Genomic DNA, 23,044 nt, shown 5'->3' on the forward strand with positions numbered 1-23,044 from the left:
CTAAGCTGGGCTAGAACTCATGACAGTCCTCCTGCCTTAGTTTTAGAAGTGCTAGGAAGAGTGCCAGGCTAGGGCATAGAAGCTCTAGAAGGTAAAGTCCCAGATCAAACCCTGCCCCTGAGACTCAGCAGGGTTGTGACCTTGTACAGTTAACCTTTCTGGGATTCAGTTCTACCATTTATAACCTTAACTAGTAAGCATGCCTACTTATAGAGTTGTGACAGTTAATGTCATAGTGTCTATATAAGTGTAAAGTTCTCACTGGACATTGTGCTGTCCATAGTAAAGATGCTACCAAACACCACTTCCAGAAAAGGATTGTCATGTCACCTATAGTCCTGTCCTTTAATTCCTAATCCCTGGTCAGGCGTTTAAACCATGACCTCTGTGTCATGGGAGAGGGGACCAAGCAAGGCTTACTAACCTGTTAAGATCACTAGTGGGAGAGAGATAACATCTTGATCCTATGTTCACCATTGTGTATAGGAAGGCAGTATTGAAGTTGGCATTCCGGTACCGAAGTACTTGTCTCCAGCGAGTGCAGAAGGAACTCAGGGAGGCACCATCGCTCCCATGACTGGAACCATTGAAAAGGTAATCAGGGGACATCTGTCAGATGATGCCAGCAATGGCTAGTAAATGCCATTTTGGAGTTTGGTGTGTCCTTTTCTTGTAATCCTCTCCCCTCCTAGAGTGTGCTCATTGGGAAGCACTCACTTGGAGTAAATAATACAAATTACTATTTGCCTATTTTTTTTTCATAAAAATTATTGGTTTTGGGGGCAGTGCATGCATCTGAATTCAAACCCAGAGCCTCATACATGGTGAAAACACTACACCTGAATGCCACCCCAAAACTACTGGGGGAAGTTGTTTGTTTCTGTATTTAAATTTTATTTTATGTATGTGGATGCTTGCATGTATGTCTACTTGCCACATGTGTAGAGTGCCCACAGAGACCAGAAGAGGGCAGAAGAGCCCCTGGAACTGGAGTTACAGGCGGTTGTGACCGTCCTTGTAGATCAGGAGAACCAGACTGGGTCCTCTGGAAGAGCAGCCAGCGTTCTTAACCACTGAGCCATCTCTGTAGCCCTGCAGCAGCTGCTATTTTGAAGCAAAGAGTTCAAAATACAGTACAATGTACATCACAGCACAAAGTGTCTTGTCTGGTGCCTTGAGCCTGTGATCTCAGCTACTTGGCAGCTCACTGAAACAGGCAGGAGTCACCCTGGGCCAATAAAAAAAAGTATAACTAATGAAGATCCAGGAGCTCAGCTCAGTGGCCGACCATGTGCTTAGCATGCTCGGGGACTTGGGTTCAATCCCCCTGTCAAAGAAAAGGGGGGGAGGTAAATTAAAATATGAATATAAATAAGCAGATTTTTTTTTAACAATGCCATATTCCCCAGGCTGCTCTTGAGTTCCTGGGCCAAAGGTATCCTCCTTCAGCCTCTCAGAGCATGCCACCACACCCAACTCAGAATGTGTATTTAAGAATGCAAATAGATGCAGACGACATGATCTTCTACCTAAGTGACCCAAAGAACTCCACTAGAGAGCTCCTACAGCTGATAAACAACTTCAGCAAAGTGGCAGGTTATAAAGTCAACTCAAGCAAATCAGTGGCCTTCCTATACTCAAAGGATAAGCAGGCTGAGAAAGAAATTAGGGAAATGACCCCCTTCACAATAGCCACAAACAGTATAAAGTATCTTGGGGTGACTCTTACCAAACATGTGAAAGATCTGTATGACCAGAACTTCAAGACTCTGAAGAAGGAAGTGGAAGAAGACCTCAAAAAATGGGAAAACCTCCCATGCTCATGGATCGGTAGAATCAATATAGTTAAAATGGCCATTTTGCCTAAAGTACTATACAGATTCAATGCAATACCCATCAAAATCCCAACTCAATTCTTCACAGAGTTAGAAAGAGCAATTATCAAATTCATCTGGAACAACAAAAAACCCAGGATAGCTAAAACTATTCTCAGCAACAAAAGGAAATCTGGGGGAATCAGTATCCCTGACCTCAAGCAATACTACAGAGCAATAGTGCTAAAAACTGCATGGTATTGGTACCGTGACAGGCAGGAGGATCAATGGAACAGGATTGAAGATCCAGAAATGAACCCACACACCTATGGCCACTTGATCCTCGACAAAGAGGCTGAAAACATCCAATGGAAAAAAGATAGCCTTTTCAACAAATGGTGCTGGTTCAACTGGAGGTCAGCATGCAGAAGATTGCGAATTGATCCATCCTTGTCTCCTTGTACTAAGCTCAAATCCAAATGGATCAAGGACCTCCATATAAAGCCAGACACTCTGAAGCTAATAGAAAAAAAACTGGGGAAGACCCTTGAGGACATCGGTACAGGGAGAAAGTTCCTGAACAGAACACCAATAGCGTATGCTCTAAGAGCAAGAATTGACAAATGGGACCTCATAAAATTACAAAGTTTCTGTAAGGCAAAGGACACCATCAAGAGGGCAAATCGGCAACCAACAAATTGGGAAAAGATCTTCACCAATCCTACATCAGACAGAGGGCTAATATCCAATATATATAAAGAACTCAAGAAGTTAGACTCCAGAAAACCAAACAACCCTATTAAAAAATGGGGTACAGAGTTAAACAAAGAATTCTCCCCTGAAGAACTTCGGATGGCGGAGAAGCATCTTAAAAAATGCTCAACTTCATTAGTCATTAGGGAAATGCAAATCAAAACAACCCTAAGATTTCATCTTACACCAGTCAGAATGGCTAAGATTAAAAATTCAGGAGACAGCAGGTGTTGGAGAGGGTGTGGAGAAAGAGGAACACTCCTCCACTGCTGGTGGGGTTGCAAATTGGTACAACCACTCTGGAAATCAGTCTGGCGGTTCCTCCGAAAACTGGGCACCTCACTTCCAGAAGATCCTGCTATACCACTCCTGGGCATATACCCAGAAGACTCCCCACCATGTAATAAGGATACATGTTCTACTATGTTCATAGCAGCCCTATTTGTAATTGCCAGATGCTGGAAAGAACCCAGGTATCCCTCAACAGAAGAGTGGATGCAAAAAATGTGGTATATCTACACAATGGAGTACTATTCAGCCATTAGAAACAATGAATTCATGAAATTCTTAGGCAAATGGATGGAGCTAGAGAATATCATACTAAGTGAGGTAACCCAGACTCAAAAGGTGAATCATGGTATGCACTCACTAATAAGTGGATATTAACCTAGAAAACTGGAATACCCAAAACATAATCCACACATCAAATGAGGTACAAGAAGAAAGGAGGAGTGGCCCCTGGTTCTGGAAAGACTCAGTGAAACAGTATTCAGCAAAACCAGAACGGGGAAGTGGGAAGGGGTGGGTGGGAGGACAGGGGAAGAGAAGGGGGCGTACGGGACTTTCGGGGAGTGGGGGGGGGCTAGAAGAGGGGAAATCATTTGAAATGTAAATAAATTATATCGAATAAAAAAAAATATATTGAATAAAAAAAAAAAAAAAAAAAAAAAAGAATGCAAATAGAGTCTTCACCAAACATTATTTACAAGGTCAACATTTGAATGTGAAATTTAACAACAAACATTTTTTTGTCGTGAAATCGTGACATACTGCATATGTGTTAAAATAATTTTTGGAAGACTGGTACTGGGGAGACCCACATGGCTCAGGGTGGAGTACAGGTTGGAGGGGAAGTTGTTTGTTTTACTGTGTAGCCCAGATGACCTCAGACTTAGAGCATGTGTCTCTCCCTGTCCTCCAAGTGCTGAAATTACAAGCACTCACCTCCACCCAGAAAGCCACATGGCTTGATATGGTCTAAGGGTGGAATCAGATGATAGCCATTACCCTCTTCCTCCAATGGGCCTACTAGCAAGGATTCCATACACGTCAGACTGCTACTACATACATTTGTCCTTCCTGGTTCTGAAGGGTGAGAAAAATCTCAGAACAAGGCACCAGTGGATTATATGGCTGGTGAGAAGTCTTTTTGGTATCACAGCAGACAGACAGTCTGATCCCACAGGACCCCTCTTGGGCTTTCTCTGTGGAGGTGCAGATCCCTGGTGACCTAATCTCCTTCGAGAAACCCTAGCTCCAAACATCACCTTGGGTTTAATATTTCAACATGAATTGCAGCTGAATGCACACATTCAGATGGTAATGCAAGATGATGTAACTGCTGTGGAGATAGAAATCTGGTCTCCCCAGTATAGTAAGTCATAACAATTCCATCATGGCTAGAGATGTGTTTTTGTGGTAGAAAACCTGCCTCCTAGGGTGAGATCCTTGGTTCATTTACCAGCACTGCAGAGAGAGAGAGAGAGAGAGAGAGAGAGAGAGAGAGAGAGAGAGAGAGAGAGAGAGAGAGAGAGAGAGAGAGAGAGAGCTATAGAAATAATCAATTCAGTTCAGCTGTATATTCTTGGAACACACACACACACACACACACACAAAGAGGAAAATAATCACAGTCTCCCCCGTTCTCCATTGTGTGAGCTGACAGTCTTGCATCTGCTTTTAGGATGGTCAATCTCAGTTCACACCAGCCCCACATAGTGAGGAATACCAGCAGAGAACATTTCATCTTACATCTAAAGTTACGCACACATTGGCTTCAGGAGGCTGTACTAAAGGACCGTCACCAAGGCTCAGATGATCTTTGTAGCATCTAAAGATGTTTGGTGCTTGTGACTGTGAGATCTAACTCTCCTGGCGATGTCTTTATAGACTGCTTAGTAAATACATTAATTAAAAAGACATTTGGCCTCCTAAACTAGAAAGCTAGTCAGGACCTTTATCCTCCACCCTGTTGTAGACATTTATAGGTTTCTGTTCTTTTGTCCTTCTGTGTGTCATTTCCATGTATTAGACATCTGTGGCTGTCCTAATTCTACATTCGTGAAAAAAAAAAGTAGTACCAAGTTACATAAAAATCCATTCATCTGAATCCAGTGCAGCCAGATCGTAACCTAAGAGAAAGAGCATAGCATATACTTACCATGGCCAGCCGTGCTGGGTGGACAGCAGTCTCCAGTCTACCTGGTACTTCTGTCTGTCTTTGGCAAATAACAGACACGTAGGCATATGCTTCTGTTCTGTTTGTTCATGTACCGACTCCGGAGAGCAAGAAGGACCTGTGTCTCAGTACATCTCTCAATCTCTAGGTGTTTGTGAAAGCTGGAGACAGAGTAAAAGCCGGAGACTCGCTGATGGTTATGATTGCCATGAAGATGGAGGTATGTAAAGTCGCAAGCTCAGCAAACCTTGGGGACAGCTGGGCCTAGTCGTTTGCATTAGTTGATGGGTTGATGACTCTTTAAATGCTGTAAGGGTTATGAACTGGATGAGTGTTAACTGAAAGAAGCGAAAGCAACCATCCTTCTGGAAATACAGTCTGTGAAGCCAGAGCTGTCATTCTGAACTTAATGAAATCATCGTCAGCAGTGTCCCAGATGACTCTGTTATTATTTCCTAAAGCCTAATTAAGAATGGCAAGGAGTAGACTGTGGACCAGTGGCTCCTAGCCCTGGGCAAATACTAATTCACTTTTGGAAGTTTATAGACCTACTTCCAGAGACAAGTTGACACTGAGCCTCCCCAGTAAGGCCCAGGGACTAGCACTGTGCATTCTGGGACTCTCCTAGGGTCTTCTGAAGCTAGGTGAGTACACGGGGCTGCACCCTGAGTCCTAGTGCTTCATGTAAGCTTCCCACGTGAGAGTCTGATGTCAAACAAGGTTAAGACCTCTTGGTAGACAAGAGCTTGCCAGTCCTGTCCTTGAGTGCGTTATGGCTCAGTATTGACCCTTCTCAATAAAAGTAAATAAAATACTATAAAATAAATAATAAAAATAAACATAATAATAAAATAAATAAGTAAATAAACCACTGTTTTGCTCGATGGAGATGTGTATAAACAAAGAGACACTAGAAAGCATTGAAGGTGTTAGCTGTGTTTTCATGTCTGCCTGCCTCTTCTGGCTTGGTGTGTGCCTGGCACTCACTGGCGTGACTCCCATTGTTATTTCTGTCCCTGCAGCATACCATAAAAGCTCCAAAGGATGGCAGGATAAAAAAGGTGCTTTTCAGTGAAGGAACCCAAGCCAACAGACATGCACCACTGGTGGAGTTTGAGGAGGAGGAGTCTGACAAATGAACTGTGTCCAGAAAGAGTTGACTGCATAGCGCCTTACCTGTCTGCAAACAACAAGTGTCGCTTTGGTCTCTAGATCTCGGAGAGAGGAGCTTTATTAAACCAATGATGATGTGATTGTATTTAAACCCTTTCATACGTATAAATTATCTCAAAAGATTTCATAGAAATAAAACCGAGTTGTATTTTTTTTTTAATTTGGAAACTAATGTTTTCTTTAAATCATATGCATTGTAGTCTTTTAGGAATAACGTAGGGGGCAGCTTGATCAAAGCAGAAGAGGAAAAGTCATGTAGGTGAATGGCTTTGTAGTTACCCGATGGCTACAGTGACCTGCTTCAGGGGCACGTGCCACAGAGCTAAGCTCAGCCAACAGGATCGCCATCGAGTAGGACATGAGTGGTATTTGTCTCTTGTCCTTATGTTTGGAAAGTTTCTCTGGATTCCTCTGCCTTTGTTGTATTTGCGGGGAGCCCAGGAAGCCCTGAGCAGTGTTGAGTCGGTGTGTGCTGTTGGCACAGCCATAGCCAGATCAAGGACCTCACTTTACCTTGGACCACCCCAAAAATGGCAAAGGCTCTTTCTCCCCTCTCCCCCTTGCCAAGATCCCCTTGGGGGGGGTGGTGAGGCTCAGAGGAATGTTGGGAAAGCCTTCCTCCATTTCCTATGCAGATACTGATATTGTGTGTGGAAAAAAAAAAAAGTCTTCTGTGGCCTTCTGTCCCCTGGGATGTTCTCCAACAGAGACTGTTCCTACCAAAAATTAACTATACCTGTAGCCTTGGTCCAGCTGTACTCCACAAACCCTGTATATCTGTGTTTATCTGTATACAACAACCCTGCCTCCTGTTTACGCCGAGCATCCAAGGGGCAGCCGTTTCTCCATCAGAGAGCCCATCCAGCTGATTCCAGCTCTTGCTGTGTGTCTCTGGGGCTTATCTTTTCCTCATTCTCTTGCCACCCCTGTCGGGTCTATCTCTGGATCTCTGCTGGACATGGCAGGATTGTACTTGCTAAGTGTGTGTGTTAAGGAGTGTTTGCATCATACGAGAATGTCGTGGATTGGTTCTAATGCCATTTGTGTTAATTTGGCTCCTGAAATCACATGGGAACCCACACATCTGCACTGAGGGTCTCCCCCGCCACCACCAAGTTGGCTCTGATTGGGAAATAAAGTTGTTGCAGCCAATGGCTGGGCAGGGACTTTTAGGATTCCTGGGCAAGAAGTGCTGGAGAAGAAGGGATTTGACATGATGAGGGCATAGGAGATGGACCACACCTGGAGGTACAGGAGAGAGAGATGGCTAAAATGTAGGTGCAAAGAGGAAAGTGGCCCCAAGAGGGCTGCTCAGAAGCATCCAGGGCAGCAAAGATAAAATATGGATTTAATAAGTGTTAACTCAGCAATATCAGGGGAGTATGTTAGCCACGTGGAGGTTCAGGAGTGGTCTAGCCATTGAGCTAGTTAATTCATATTAAAATATAAAGGGTATGTGTGTGTGTATGTGTGTCTGCCTGTCTGTCTGTCTGTTTTTTCCACAGGGATCCAAAACATAAGGGTGGGTGGTGAGAAGCACAAGCGTACCACCTGGGAGTTTTGAGATTAATAATTTACTGCTTCACTAGAACATTAGAACATTATTTAATTTGGATAAATTTAAAACAAAAACCAGTAGCTGGGTAGTGGGGGTACATGCCATTAATCCCAGCATTTGAGAGTGTAAGGCCAGCCTGGTCTACAAAGGGAGCTCCAGGACAGTCAGGACTTGAAACAAACAAAGAGCAACAACAAACAAACAGTTTTACACAAAGAGTGAATAAATGTGCCTACACAAAAGCAAGAAGGCCTGACGTTTTGATTCCTAGAGTGCATGAAAGTACCAGGTATGCATGCCAACTTGCCTATAATTCCACCCTCAGAAGGTGGAGGCTGGGTGCGAGGCATGAGCTAGGTAGCAAGACAAGCTCTATCAGTGAGCGCTGGGTTTGGTTGGAGGACCCTGCCTCACAATAAGGTTGTGAGGAAGATTCCTGACACCATCAGGCTTCTACACACATGGCTGGTGGAGGTAGGAATGGAGGGGGGTGAGAAAGGAGGGGCCACAGGAGGAGGGATGCCAGGAGACCATACAAACCATGACTTTTCAAACTGTTGATTCATCAACAGATACTTTTCCACTCCAAACACAGCTTCCTCATTGACTCGGTTATTTTTGGTGCTGGAGAGCAAACCTAGGACCTTGCTCCTGTAGGCAGGCACTCTGACACCGGGCTGGGCCTCCAGCCCCCTAACTTTCCTTCCCTGGAAAAAAATAATGTCAAACTTTCTGATGGAAATTTCTAGTTGCTATTTTCCCCCTTTTCAGATAATACTGTTTAGGTCTTTCAGTGGAGCAAAGGGAGCTCTTTAAGTGATTGTATTTGGGATATGGGGATATGCACATATAGAGAATTTGAAGCCAACAGGCGCCATTACCAGCTGTGGGGGGTTGCATAAGAATGATCCCCGGCGGCTTCATGTATTTGAATGCTTGGTCATCAGAGAGTGGCCCTACTTGAGGGATTAGGAGGTGTGGCTTTGTTGGACTAGGTGTGGCCTTCTTAGAGGAAGTGTGTCAGTGGGGGTGGGCCCTGAGGTTTCAAACGCCCACCTACGCCAGTCGATGCGCGTACGTGCGTGTGTGTGTGTGTGTGTGTGTGTGTGTGTGTGTGTGTGTCTTCCACCTGCCTGTGGATCCAGGTGTAGAGCTCTCAGCTCCTTTGGCAGCACCATGCCTGCCTGCATGGTGCTGTGCTTCCTGCCTTGCTGATAACAGACTAAACCTCTGAAACTGCAAGCCAGCCCCAATTAAGTACTTTCCTTTATAGGAGTTGCCGTGGTCATGCTGTCTCTGCGCAGCAATAGAGCACTAAGACACCAGCATTCCAGACAGGCAGTGGGTTTACATCTCCTACAAATAATTCACTTGATTTCCCCTGACTTGTCTTGTCCAGTAATCAAGAAAATTATTTTTTTTTCTTTTATTATACAGTTTTGACAACCAGCAAAAATCATGTTAAGTGTCAGGACTCCTGTAGCAGCAGACTCCTCAGTGGCAGGGAAGTGCATGTGGTGATGCACAGCTGGAGTCCCAGTGCTCTGAAGGAGGCTCAGTAGTCACAGGCCCACGGGGCCTACTTACATAGTGAGACCTCATTTCCCCCCCAAGGCAAAAGTCCCAGAGATACATTGTTTGTTCTAGCAGAACTGAAAAGCATTTCAGTTGGGATCCAGTATGCATCGCCTGAGCTGTTATAAGACACTGTGGAAACACCCTCTGCCCATCTCAACCATTCCCAAACAGCCTTATGTGCTTGTGACGAGAGTCACCGTTCCTCTAGCATTGAACCAACTTGACACGTCGCCTTTCCTGTGACTTCGCCTTTGTGCACACATGTGTGTCAGTTCAACAGACATTTGATGTTTGCTTCTGTCCCTGGAAACAACGATTGTAGGAACTGTTATGTCCAAGTCACCTCGGGACCCCTAGGAGAACTCTAAGAACCGCAGACCCGATGCAGAGAAACAAGAGAGTCTTTTAATTCTAGTCCGACTCAGATTGCAAACCTTCCCATTGCATAGGACAGGAGTGTGACCCCGTGCCTAGGGTTCTGGTGTTTTTATATAGCATAGTCAGTGATTCTTAGGATTTTAGGATGATGGGGAGGTGACAAGGGAAGTCATCTTTCAAAGGCAATATTGTTTGTTAAGGCGGCGGGGCAGAATCCCACAACTGGGAGGGAGAACTCTTCTGACCCAGGAAGTAACTTTATGGTGCTATCAGGAATTAGTGTGTTTTACAACTAGCCACAGCTGTCTGTAGATGCTTGATCACCCTCCTCTCATGGTCCAAACGAGGAACCTTTATCTCTCCAAGGATGTTTGGTTTTCTCTTTTTCCAAGGACAGGTGCTATCTGCACAGGGAAGCACTTAGCTGTCAGTGCGAGTGCCAGCTTCGGTGTCACAGGGGCCAAGGGAGGTTGCCAAATCCCATGATAGATCTAACTACAAATTCCACCAGACCAGTGCGGCGAACTAATGAGTTTTATTGGTGGTACTTACAGGAATATAGGTGAGGAGTTATTTGCAGGAGTAAAAATGACTCAAAGACAGATGCATCACCAATGCCCTCCCCCAGAATGGGTGACAGCTCACAAAAGCTGGGAACCTGGAGCACACTGCACAGCCCGCGGGCGGCTGAAAACTTTGAAGAGTGTCCTTTCTAGGTGACTCAAGTCTAAACCTCTCCCAGGTGTTTTGTCTTGTGCTTTTCTCCAGGGAGCTGGTCTCAGCTTTTTCTTTGCAGCTTGGCTTGAATGGGAATCATCTTTGCATTTTAGGTAAGATTGCTTGAAGTCTGAGAGTGACCCTAGCTTTTATTGTTTACTCTGACAGGAACAGGCCTAGTGAATTTGATCAGTTTCAGGTACTTCCTGAAGCTGTTTTGAGTTATTTAACCTTCCTGTTTGAAGAGCTTCCCTGCAGGTTGGAAAGTTTCAGTATGGAAGGCAATTGTTACACGACAGTCCAAATGGCTTGGAAATTTCAACATTCTCCCTGCTTCCATGATGCAAGTTCTGGTATTATATGCATGAGCTACCACACTTGTATGTGTTTTGTGAGAGGATCTCTCTATAGCCCAGGTTGGCCTTGAATTCATATCAGTCTTTCTGCCTCAGGCTTCCAAATGCTAGGATTATGGGCTTGAGCCATAACACTCAGCTTCATGTCCTTAATTTAAAAGTGGTTCTTTGAGGCCAGAGGTATAATTCAGGGGGAGAGTACTAGACTAGCATGCACAAGGTTCTGAGTTCCATGTAGAGAGGAAAGGAGTGTCAGGGGGAAAGAGGGGCTACGTTCCATCTAGCCCACTACTCTTGCAAACACCAGGGCCTTGGGAGCCGACAAGCCTTGGTCAGATGTGCATCAGCTAGTTCTTTCTCTTCCCTCTTTTGTCTCTAGTCTATTCTAGTGACACGGTGTCACGAGCAGATTCTGACTATTTAAGAAATAAAATTTCTCCAGTGTTTGCCAGGCTGGCATGTCACTGGAGTCTGTGAGATAAATGGGCGTATGCCTATATAGCATCTCATGTCTGGCATGAGGCTGGGTCTGGATTTGTTCTGCCTGTTAGCTGTAACACATCTACAGTTGTTGCGGTCATGTTGTCTTTCGCTGTCATGTTTTCTCACTTTTGCTCATGCATGGTGCTTAACCCTTAAAACAAAGCCCTCAGGTGTGTCAGAAATTGAAATATGGCTCCATGCCCTGCACTTCTGTTGAGGGTAAAATGTCTGCAGTGTTGTTAGCAACACTTTACACTTCTATCACACCTTCAATCAGACGATCCCAAGAAACACTCCTAGATATTCATACAGTGCTTAAATTTTTCAGGAAGACAGGGAAAATGTGATTTGAACTAGGTGTGACAGGAGAAAAGATGGAGGTCTCCAAATGCTTTGCTTTGTGCCTGTATTAGCTACTTCCCTACTGCTGTAATTAAACCCTGTGATCAAGGGAACATAAAAAGATGGTATTTACTTGAGGGTTACTGTTTCAAAAGGATAGAGATCTTGACCATCATGGTGGGGGGCATGGCAACAGGTAGGCAGGCATGGTACAGGAGCAGTAGCTGAGAGCTCATTCCCAGATCAGCAAGCACGAGGAGTCTGAGTGCTAGGAATCCTGAGGGTCTTCTGAAACCTCAAAGGTTACCCTCAGCAACACACCTTCTCTAGCATGGGCACGCCCCCAAATCCTTCCCAAACAGTTCCACTAACAGGGTGGAGGGAGGATAAATATTCAAATATATGAGCTTATGGGGCGGGGAGGGCTTTTCATTCAAACTACCACAGGGAACCCTCGGCCGGGCCGGCCGTGGCTCCTCTCCTGCTGGCACCCTTTTGCTCACACTTTCTCAGGTTGCAGCCAGGATAGACTTTTAAATCCTTGCAGGTACCCGGAAAGCCCTGCTGATGGCTTTCAAGCCACAGGCAGAGTGGAAGCACCTTGCCCTTTTCTCCAGGACCCTCAGTGGCCCTGGAGACACTACTCCTTCTGGGATATGGGATTCCCATTCTATCCTCATCACTAGATATTTGCCTTACGGCTTCTGGAACCAGAATGCTCCTCATTGCCTGTTTAGTTTGTTTTCTTACACACCTCAGGACCACCTTCCCAGGGTTGACTCTGCCCACAGTGATATGAGCCCTTCTTCATCAATCATGAATCAAGATGATTGCCTGCAGACTTGCCTACAATACTATGGAGGCATTCCCTTAAGATTGCATCTTGAAGTCACTGCAGGACTAGGCACATCCTCTCACACTGAAGCCAGACAAGGCGGCCCAGCTAAGAGGACAGGATCCACAGGCAGGCAACAGATTCAGGGACAACCCCTACTCCTGTTGTTGGGGGACCCACATGAAGACTAAGCTGCTCATCTGCCTCATATGTGCAGGTGACCTAGGTCCAGCCTGAGCTTGCTCTTTGGTTGGTGGTTCAGTCTCTGGGAGCCCCCGAAGATCCAGGTTAATTACCTAGGGTGGGAGGCTCTCCATTCTTAGAAGAGAAAGAGTGGAGGATGTGGGGAGGATTTGTGTGAGGAGAAAACTGGAGGAGAGAAGGAGTTGATATAAAGTGAATAAATGATAAATAAATAAATAAATATATGTATGTATGTATAAAAGACCCATCTTCCCAGATGACCTACCTTGTGTCAAGTTGACATAAAATTAGCCAGCATATAATATAAAGCTAGTCAAAATTTTATGGCTGGGGAGGTTATAGCTTTAGGGGAGAACTTACTACTTTTGTTTTGCTAAATGGTCACATTGTCAAATTTCCTTCTAATATTTATGCTTATACCTGTAAAATAGTGCAGCCCTCAGCCTCCATGAGCGAAGCATTTACAGCAGGTCACAGCTAATGCGGAGACTCACAAATGCTCAGAGTGCTGAGACTGAATGATCGGTCCTAAATGAATCGTTTATATTAGCTCTGTCCCTCAAGGCTCAGACAACATTGTAGAAGACAGGGAAGGAAAAGTCAAAAGAGTTGACAGACAGGGGAAATGTGTAAAATGCTGCCTTCTAGACATGGCGTGACACTTGTATCCTTGGACTCACCACAGCTGCATGAGATCAAGACAGTCAAAATCCCAGCATGGGTAGGAAAGGGGCTCATGAGGCCTCACCCCTGGCTGAGAACTGACTGGAAACCGATGGCTGCCCGAGGAGGAATTTTCACCTGTCTTTGGGAAAGTGTGTTTACTCATAGGTCCCCAGGTTCCAGTGGGTGGCTAATGAAGAAAGTGAGTTGGGAGGAGGAGGGTGAGAGGGATAGGGAGGACGAGGAGATGATAATGAAGCTAAGATGTGCTGAGAAGGGGGTCCAGGAAGAGTTCAAATGAGAAGAGTAGGTAGATATGATCAAAACACATTGTATACATGTGAGGATTCTTAAAGAAAGGAAATACCATTTACAATTAAATAGATTCAGAGAATAATCCTCTACCGACCCAGTCCTAGTTTCACCAGCAGTTAAGTACGACTGTATGTTACGTATCCTGGCAGTTCATTTCCCTCAGGAAACAAGTAGTGAAGGAGTCCTACTTTCCCCACTCACAGTAAAAGCAACGTTCTACACAGCCCTTCTGGTGAGAGTGTAATGGAGTATTATTGGAATTTATTCTGCGTTTCCCTAGTAACTAATGATGGACACTTTTTCATTTACCCATTAGTCTTTCAGCTACCTTTCTTGGTGAAATATCTTTTCAACTCTTGTTCATGTTACTTTTTTGCCTGCAGGAATTCTTTGCACATTCTGGACATCCTTTATCTGACAGAATCGAACGTGCGTCCTGTGGCGTCTTTTCATTGTATTATTTCTCCTCTATTTCATTGTCTGTAGAAGTGTAATTTTTAAAAATTTTTGTGAGTCATTTTCTTTGATAAATTGTGCTTTTGGGGTCATTTCTGAGAACTCACCAAAACATGAATATGTTCTTCTCTTTCCCCCTAATGTATTACAGAGATTTAGCTCTTAAGTCTGTGATCCATATTTTACTTGTTTTAGCATTATACAAAGAAAAAAATCAAATTCATTCTTTGAAATTCCAGTTACCCCAGCAATAGTTATTGAGTATCATTTCATCTGAGTTGCCCAGATCCCTTTGTTGAAAATCAATTAAACATGGATGTAAAGGTTTGCTTATGAGCTCGCAGTTACAGGCAACTGGCTCATGTCTGTCTTTATGAGGCTGGAAGTCTGAGCTGGTCTTTAGTCTATTGAAATCATAACAAAGTAGGTTCTAAGGTAAGTCCCAAGGTAATGCCTCAGCAGAAAATGGGTGAACTTGCCAGTGAGAGAGAGAGCAAGCAGGCAAAAAGCAAAGGCTCCCTTCGTCCATGTCCTTCCATGCCACTAGAAGCTGTGTTCCACAGTTGGGGTGGTTCTTCTTACTTCAAATGCAGTAAAGAAAATTCTTTAATATGCATGTCTAGCTGCTTGTGTTTCAGTTTATTTTAGAGGAAGTCAAATTGACAACTGAGATTGGCCATCACACATCACACAGCTACCATATCTCTCTGGAGTGGAGATTCTAGGTTTAATGTGGACACTTGAACAGGTTTTTTTTTTAAGGTGTCAAAGTTTATTTTATTGGTTGGTTGAAGCTTTTGTCAAAAGATGTCCTCCTTAAAAGGAGCTGGAGATGCCTGATATCCTTTGGCTTAGTGTTGATGAGGGATTTTAAGGCTCAAGGAAACTCTAATGATAGAGTGGATATGATGTATGAAACCTAATCCTCTATAATAGGAAGGACCAGAAGACATGATTTCATAAATCCTGTAAGACCCAAAATGATGAGAGGGGCAATAGCATATTTGAAGAGCTTTGTTGTGGCTTTTCTTTGTACTAAACCTTAGAGTTGGAGATGCTGCTGCCTGACTGAATTAAATATGATAAGTTGACTGGGCCCCAGGTATCAGGGACCAAGTGGCAGCGTTAAATTGCTTAAATGCAAGATGATTGTAGTTATTTTAATAGGGAACCAAGGCAGAGTGGTATTCAGGGCACCATGCCCTATATGAACCTTTGCTGTTGGCTAATCAGTCTTGGTGTTTCCAGGAAGAAACAGATCATTTGACTATATTTTTATTCAATTTGTATAAGCAGAAGAGTTCTGGAACAAATGAAAGAAAGGCTACATTGAATCAAAGTAAGAGGGAACTTGGCCTTTAAACCAATTTCCAGACTTGAGACAGTCTGCATCCCCAAAGACCCTTAAGTAAAGGGATGTCGAGATCTACCTGAGGAAGAACCTTTCTAAAATACCTAAGAGTTTACTGTTAGCCTTTCTTTCATCCTTACTGTACACTTGGGGAAATGAAACAGTCACTTTCTAGAGTCTATTAGATACAGGTTTAACATTGACATCAGTTCAGAGAAGTTCAGAACTTCAGAAGTTCAGAAACACTGTGCCCCTCCAGTTAGAGTGGAGCTTTATAGACATAAAGCAGTTAGTTGAGTTTGGGTTGAGTCCAACTCACCGTGGGTCCGGGGTGGGGGTGGGGGCTCCCTACAAATCCTACATTTATTTCCCCAGTTCTAGAATGTGTACTTGGGATAGATGTAATTAGAACTTGGCAGAATTCCCATATTGGTTCCTTGGCCTGTGGAGTGGTGGGTGGGCTATTATGGTTGGAAAAGCCAAGTGGAATCCATTGGAGTTGCCTCAATTAGGGTAAGCAGTGAACCAAAGATTATAGTGAACCTGGATGAACTGTAGAAATTAGTGCTGTGTCAAGGACTTGAATGATGTAGGGATGATGGTTCCTACATTTCTCTTTATCTCTTCAATAAATTGACCAAGGAGACTAACAGCCGATTATCACAAATGTCATCAAGTGGTAGTTTTAACTGCAGCTGATGTACCAGATGTGGTGTCCTTACTTGAGCAGATTAGCACTTCTCCATGCACATAATATGCAACTACTGATAGAGCAAATGCTTCTCTACAAGGACTACCAGAAGCAATTTCCTTTATATCTTTATGGTTTTTACCTTAAATGTATATAGCTTTCCAGCTTTGTGTCATAACATAATTTGAAAGGATAGTTATGGTCTTTGTCTCTTCCATGAAATATCACATTGGTCCATTATATTGATGACATTATGCTGACAGGACCAAATGAGTGGGAGGTAGCAACCATGTTGGACATGTTGGTAACACACACGAGAATCAGAGGATTGAAAATAAATCCCACCAAAATTCAAGAGCCTTCAAACTAGGTGAAATTCTTAGGAGTCCAGTGGCGTGGGGGCCTGAAGACATATTTCTTCTAAGGTAAAGGCCAAGATATTGTACTTGGCCCCTCCAGCTACCAAGAAAGATACAACATTTAGGACTGTTTAAGTGTTGAAAACAGCTGGGCGGTGGTGGCGCACGCCTGTAATCCCAGCACTCTGGTAGGCAGAGGCAGGCGGGATATCTGAGTTCGAGGCCAGCCTGGTCTACAGAGTGAGTTCCAGGACAGCCAGGGCTACACAGAGAAACCCTGTCTCAAAAACACCAAATCCAGAAAAAAAATGTTGAAAACAGTATATTCCTCACGTGTGTGTGTGTGTGTGTGTGTGTGTGTGTGTGTGCGCGTGTGTGTTACTCTGGTCCATAAACCAAGTGACTTGGAAAACTTAGCTTTCAGTGGAGCCTGGAACAGGAGAAAGCACTTCAACAGGTTCAGGCTGATGTGCAGAACGGTCTACCAGTAGACCCAATGGAAATAGAGGAGTCCATGAAAGATAAAGATGCTGTTTGGACAATTTAGAACCTGTGGCTGAATCACAGAGGACACCCTTGGGATTTTGGACTAAGGCTCTACAATTATCAGGAGACAACTATTCTCCCTTTGAGAAATAGCTCTTGGTTTGCTATTGGGCCTTAGCAGAAACTGAACCAATGGCCACCAAGTTATTATGCAACCTGAGCTGGGTATCTGACCCACCAAGCCACTAAATAGAATATACACAGCAGCAATGCATTATTAAATGGAAGTGGTATGTATGTGATTCCAAGGGCATAAGAAGGTTTATATGAATCTACTACCCAATACCTATTTTTTTAAATTTACTTATTATTTATTTATATATTTTTACCACTTTAGAGGTGGTGTGTTGGAGATGGGTTCTAATGCTTTAGTTCGCAGGGAATTGGAGACAGAATCACCATAATTCCGTGAGAGGTGGAAGAGATTTAGAGCTTCAGGAGAGGCAGGCAATGAGCCATGCACTGGCCACTTTCCCAATTGGGTCTGGGGTAGCAGGGGGAGGCTTAAGAGTGCCCAGCTTTTAGGGTAGCCAAGGCATTTTAAAATTAACAGGTGTGTGTGTGTGTGTGTGTATGTATGTATGTGTCTTCCATCATGAATCCAGACAGCTCCTGAGTGGTTGCACACATGTGCTCAGCATCTGGGAGACAAAGCAGCGTAGGCCCAACTCACCGCTACCAATGGCAGCCAACATGGTAAGTGAGAATTCATTTTGAAAATTATTTAGAGATTATCAGATGGAATACATACACACAATGATGTAGTTTAGGAGGAGGGAGAAATAGTTTCTCAGCAAGTTGAGTCACAAGTCTCCTAATCCTCGCACAAACTGTGAAACTAGAACAAAAGAACACGGCCACCTCACCTGCTAGGAGGAAGACAATGAGAGGCAGAGAGGCAGATGATAGACAAGCCCTGCGCCCTACAAACATAATCCAAGGGTACAAATAAATTTGACTTAATTGTTTGTAAGGACAGAGGGAGATTAAACAAAAAAAAAATGCTTTAAAGAAATGTAAAAGTCTTGCCAAGGTAAGGACTCAAAATCTTTGAATGAGGTTCACATGGGATTTGGGGGAATGCTTTTGCCTGTTACAATGTAGAGCTTGGAAACAGGCTTATACAGTAAGTAGACATAGATAATAAATATTGAAGCATTTGATCTTTAAAAAAAAAGTCAAAAGCAGGGTTTAGGACTCAGACAGTGGAAACTCAGGCTTTGAGAATTATAGAGAGAGAAGGGGGCATACTACCATATGTACCAACAGAGATATTAATCTCCATAGTAGGGAGGATTTAAGTATACATAGATGCATAAAATATTGAGGCTTTTGATCTTAAATTATAGGTTGAAAAGCAGGAGATGGTGAAGAAGCACTATCTTAACAGATAATACTTGTTTAGATTGCTTTAATTGCTTTGAATTGTTTTAATTATCAAAATGCATGTGATTATGAGTTTGTGGTTATATTAAAATTCCTCTGGGAAGAGAGGTCAAGCTATACCTTTAATGATTTCCAGTTACTGGACCAAGGATATGCTATTTTGGGAGAGAGGCTCTGTATTTGTGTTGGCAGGCAAGGAGAAAAGACTTTGTACCCATTCCAGAGTGATATGGATCGGATATGACAGGGGAAGTCCCCCTGAAGATCTTGAAAATTTTGAGAAAATCAAACAGGACAGATAACTTGATCTGCTGATTCCTCAACATAGGAACAGCCCAATAATTGGCTTAGACATAAAAATGTCTCTAGCCAAAACTTCAGGTAAAATTAGACAATAAATCTTGTTGATTATGGAATCCTTAAGATTCCTTATGCCATCTTTCACAAGACATGAATGAAGACTTATTACAACTGGTTATTAATAAAATTAACTTATCAAGAAAAAAACAGTTGTCTTTCACCTGCTCAAACAAGGAACACAATTTCATCCTTAATTGATCTGTACACCTGCACAATCCATAGAAATATCTTAGTGATACTAAAATTGTAGCTGTGAGATTCCTATATTACAGAATGTACAGCTTTGATAAGCTTCATCTTCAGAGATGCTGAACTGATGCTGTTCAGAGACTTGCTTTGAGAACAGCTTCAGGAATTGCTACTGATTCCAGATAATCTCACCTCATCCAATCTTTCAGATGAATCCAGTCAGAACTTTTAGTCAAGTTCTGTGCCTTCTAAACATACAGAGACTGGATAATAGATGCTAAAGCTAGCTTTCCTAAGTCTAACCATTTTTTTTGTAATTTTCCTACCCCTCCTCACCCCTTTAAAGAATTTCTCTTGTCACCCCTATTCAGCAAGAAGAAGCTATGGAGAGTTGTCAGCCCAATTCCCTGGGTTTGGGTATCTGGCTATGGTTATTTTGCAGATTATAGATAGGTTATCATTTTAAGGGAAAAATTTGGAAATGGATCATAATCTTGAACAGGAAGGAAATAGATGGGATGAATTACTAAATTTTATTCTTGAACAAAGCATTGCGTAGCCATGATGTTACATTGATAGAAATCTTTGTAAATGATGCACAATTGGAGTTGTATTTTTTTACATTGGTATAGATTTATATATTGATAGAGAATTAAGGTTTCATTGTATGAATTTGTATATTGATACAAAATTTGAAATTAATATTGTTACTCTTAGATAGGCACTGTGCCTATGCAACTCACTGGTAAAACCACTCTGGCGTCTGGCTTACTGATAGTTCTGCATGTCATTGGCACCACCCAGTAGAGAGCTGCAGCATTACAGACCCTTTCAGGAACAACCCTGAAAGACACCAGTGAGGGGGAATCTTCACAGTGGGCAGAACTTCAGGCCGAGCACGTAGTTTGCCATTTTTCTTGGAAGGAGAAATGGCCAGATGGGCCGTTGTTTACTGATTCATGGGCTGCAGTGAGTGGACTGGATGGATTGGATGGCCAGAGACTTGGAAAGAGCATGATTGGAAAACTGGTGAGAAAGACATCTGGAAAAGATGCAGACAGATCTCTCTGAATGGGCAAAGGATATGAAGATACTTGTGTTCCATGTAAATGCTCATCCAAAGGTGACTTCAGCTGAGGTCATTAATCAAGTCTATTAGGATGACCCCAATCTGTGGAGTGTCTGCCTTTCTATAGACATTCCTATGATTACCCAATGGACCTATGAACAAAGTGGCCATGATGGTGTCAGAGATGAAGGTTATGCATGGGCGCAGCACATGGACTGCCACTGAGTAAGGCTGACCTGCATATAGCTTCTGCTGAGTGCCTGACCTTCTCGTTGCAGAGACCAACACTGAGACCCAATATGTCACAATTTCCTGGTATGACCAGCCAGTGACCTGGTGGCAGATTGACTACATTGGACCATTTCCTTTGTGGAAATGGAAACACTTTTTCCTTACTAGCATAGATACTTATTCTGGCTATGGAGTTGCCTTTTCTACATGTAATGCTTCTGCCAACCACCATCCATGCATTTACAGAATTCTTTATGCTGCATTATGGAATCCCACACAGTACTGTTTCTGACTAAGGAACTCACTTCATAGCCAGAGAACTGTAACAGTGGGCCAACACTCATGGATTCCACTGGTCTTACCGGGTTCCTCAATCCTGAAGCAGCTGGTTTTGTACAAGAGTGGAATGACCTTTTAAGACACAGTTACAGAACCAATTAGGTGTCAGTAGCTAGGAGAGTCATAGCAGGGTTCTCAAGAAAGATGATGCTTTGGATCAATGTCAAATCTATGGTAGTTTCTCTTCTAGTGAGGATTCATGGGGTCTAGGAATCCAGTAGTGGAAATGAGAATCATTGCACTGCCACCCCTAGTGACTCATTAGGAAAATTTTGTTTTTTGTTCCCATGACCATAAATTGTGCTGGCCTAGAAGTTTTGGTTCTAGATGGGCGAGCACTCCTGCCAGGAGCTACAATAAACATTCCATTGAACTGGAAGCTCACACTTCCCCTGCCATTTTGGATTTCTGATGCTCTTAAGCCAACAGACTAAGAAAGGAATATCTGTGTTAGGATGGGTGATTGATCCAGATTCCCAGAGGGGAAATTGGATTGTTTCTCCACAAGGGAAGTAATAAGGATTATGTCTAGAGTGTAGGAGGTTCATGAGGGCGTCTCTCTTGGTGTTACAATATCCTGTGATTAAGGTCAATTAAACTACAACAACACAGTGGAATCTAGATGTCAAAGAACTCAGACTCTAAAGGAATGAAGGTACGGGTCATTCCTCTAAGATCCAAAACCTGCTAATACACACACACACACACACACACTGCAGATTTGTGTTTTCTTTCCTCTATTTCTTTATTATGTAATGTAATATCAATGACTGCATAGTTAAATTATGAAACACTTAAAGAATGTCCATCAAAGGATATTCTAAAATGTTTCATTCATTTGCAGGTGGATGTGGGATACGTTGTGGTTGTTCATGGGAAAGTTATATCATATTAGGTGTAATTATGATCTTGTTATTGTTTCCATTTGTAAATTAAGCATAGCATAAGGAGATGTGATTGTGTGTTAGGTTGACAAGGGGTAGACTTGTGATGGCTAATTCTGATTGCCAACATGGCTTCATCTGGAATCAATTAAAACACAAGCAGCTGGGCATGCTTCTGAAGAAATTTTCTTGATTGAATCAGTTGAGGTGAGCAGACCCACCCTAAATCTAGGCCACAAATTCTAGTGGCAGTTTACATAGGATAGGGAAGAAGGAAGCTTTTGTTTTTTGCCTGCTTGTCCTCACACTCTCCGGCAAGTTCATCTTTCTTGCAGCGAAGACATTACTTCCATACCATTAGAATCAACTCGGCCAGGATTTCAGCAGAGGCTGAGCTGAGACATTCAATTTCATGAACTAAACCACTCAGTTCTGAGCCTTTCTGTCAGGAGACACCCAGACTAGTTCGACCACAGCCTGTAAGTCACTCTAATAAATCATTTTCTTAATATGTTCACATATATTTATATATTGTCTTTCCATCAGCTCTATCCATCTAGAGAACTCTGACAAATATAGGTATCAGGAGTGTGTGTTAGATTTTATTAAATGCTATTTCTGCATGATCATGAGGTGTATCTTGGATTCTCTTAAAATCATGTAAGATTTTAGCTAACTGTCATTGATAAAATCATTTGGTCATACTATACATTTTGATTTAATGTGCCAAGTTTTTTTTCTGTGCTGGGCATTTAGTCTAGGGCCTCAGTAAAGACAATGTCTACCACCAGTAGCTACACTCCAAGCTGTTTGCTACTATTTTCAAGACAGGGTCTTACTTCATGTAGCATGACTGTTCTGGAACTTGTGATCCTCCTGTCTCAGCCTGTCTTGAAAATAGTAGCACGCAGCACCGAGTGTAGCTCCTGGTGGTAGACATTGTCATTTTCGAGGCCATGGAGTCGGCATCAGCATCACTGACTAGACAGGAGTGTGGTGCCCACTTCTACTTTTCTTCTGTATGTATCATGAAGGGGTTAAAAATGCTTCCTGTGTCATCACTGGCCACTGTCATCTCAGCTTATCACATTCTCTCGAGATCTGGAGGAGATATGTCATAGTGGTACACAGAAGTTTATGAATGACCAAGTAGACTGCTGTTTAGTATCTCCAGATGCCAAGAGCCAATTGGCTGTCAGAAGAATCTGTGTGTCAACTGTCAGCCTAGTGTTTCAGGAGATTAGACTGTCTATTCAATGCTGCCTTCAACGTGCATTCATAATACTTATAGTCATGACTGATTTGGGTTTTTGTTTAGTTTGTGAAGTGTAGTATAATACAAATTTAATGCAATAGAAAAGATGGCTTCTTTCCAAATTAACTGATCTGGGCATATGAAACTTCTGGTTTTTGGAAACAAAACAAAATCATCTTGGCTTGGAACTTACTGTTGTTCATTCTTCAAACCCCAGTCCACCTGACACCTCTTCTAGAATGAGCAGCACTGCTTGGCAGCTTGCACTGTATGCACTGTCTTCTTTACCCTTCACACAGGT

General features: G+C 43.0%; 1 protein-coding gene across 1 annotated transcript in view; it reads left to right on the forward strand.

Annotated features, from left to right (window-relative positions):
- The window catches only part of Mccc1 (methylcrotonyl-CoA carboxylase subunit 1), a 45,959-nt gene extending 39,601 nt beyond the window's left edge, over positions 1-6,358 (forward strand). The window contains exons 17-19 of the mRNA XM_052180628.1: positions 487-594; positions 5,174-5,245; positions 6,048-6,358. Of these exons, the coding sequence (XP_052036588.1) occupies positions 487-594; positions 5,174-5,245; positions 6,048-6,164 (297 nt within the window). The 3' untranslated portion in view covers positions 6,165-6,358. The remainder of the gene's footprint in view (positions 1-486; positions 595-5,173; positions 5,246-6,047) is intronic.
- Positions 6,359-23,044: the final 16,686 nt, after the last annotated feature.

This window comes from Apodemus sylvaticus, chromosome 4 (genome assembly GCF_947179515.1).
Source record: "Apodemus sylvaticus chromosome 4, mApoSyl1.1, whole genome shotgun sequence".
In the NCBI taxonomy this organism is placed as follows: Eukaryota; Metazoa; Chordata; class Mammalia; order Rodentia; family Muridae; genus Apodemus; species Apodemus sylvaticus.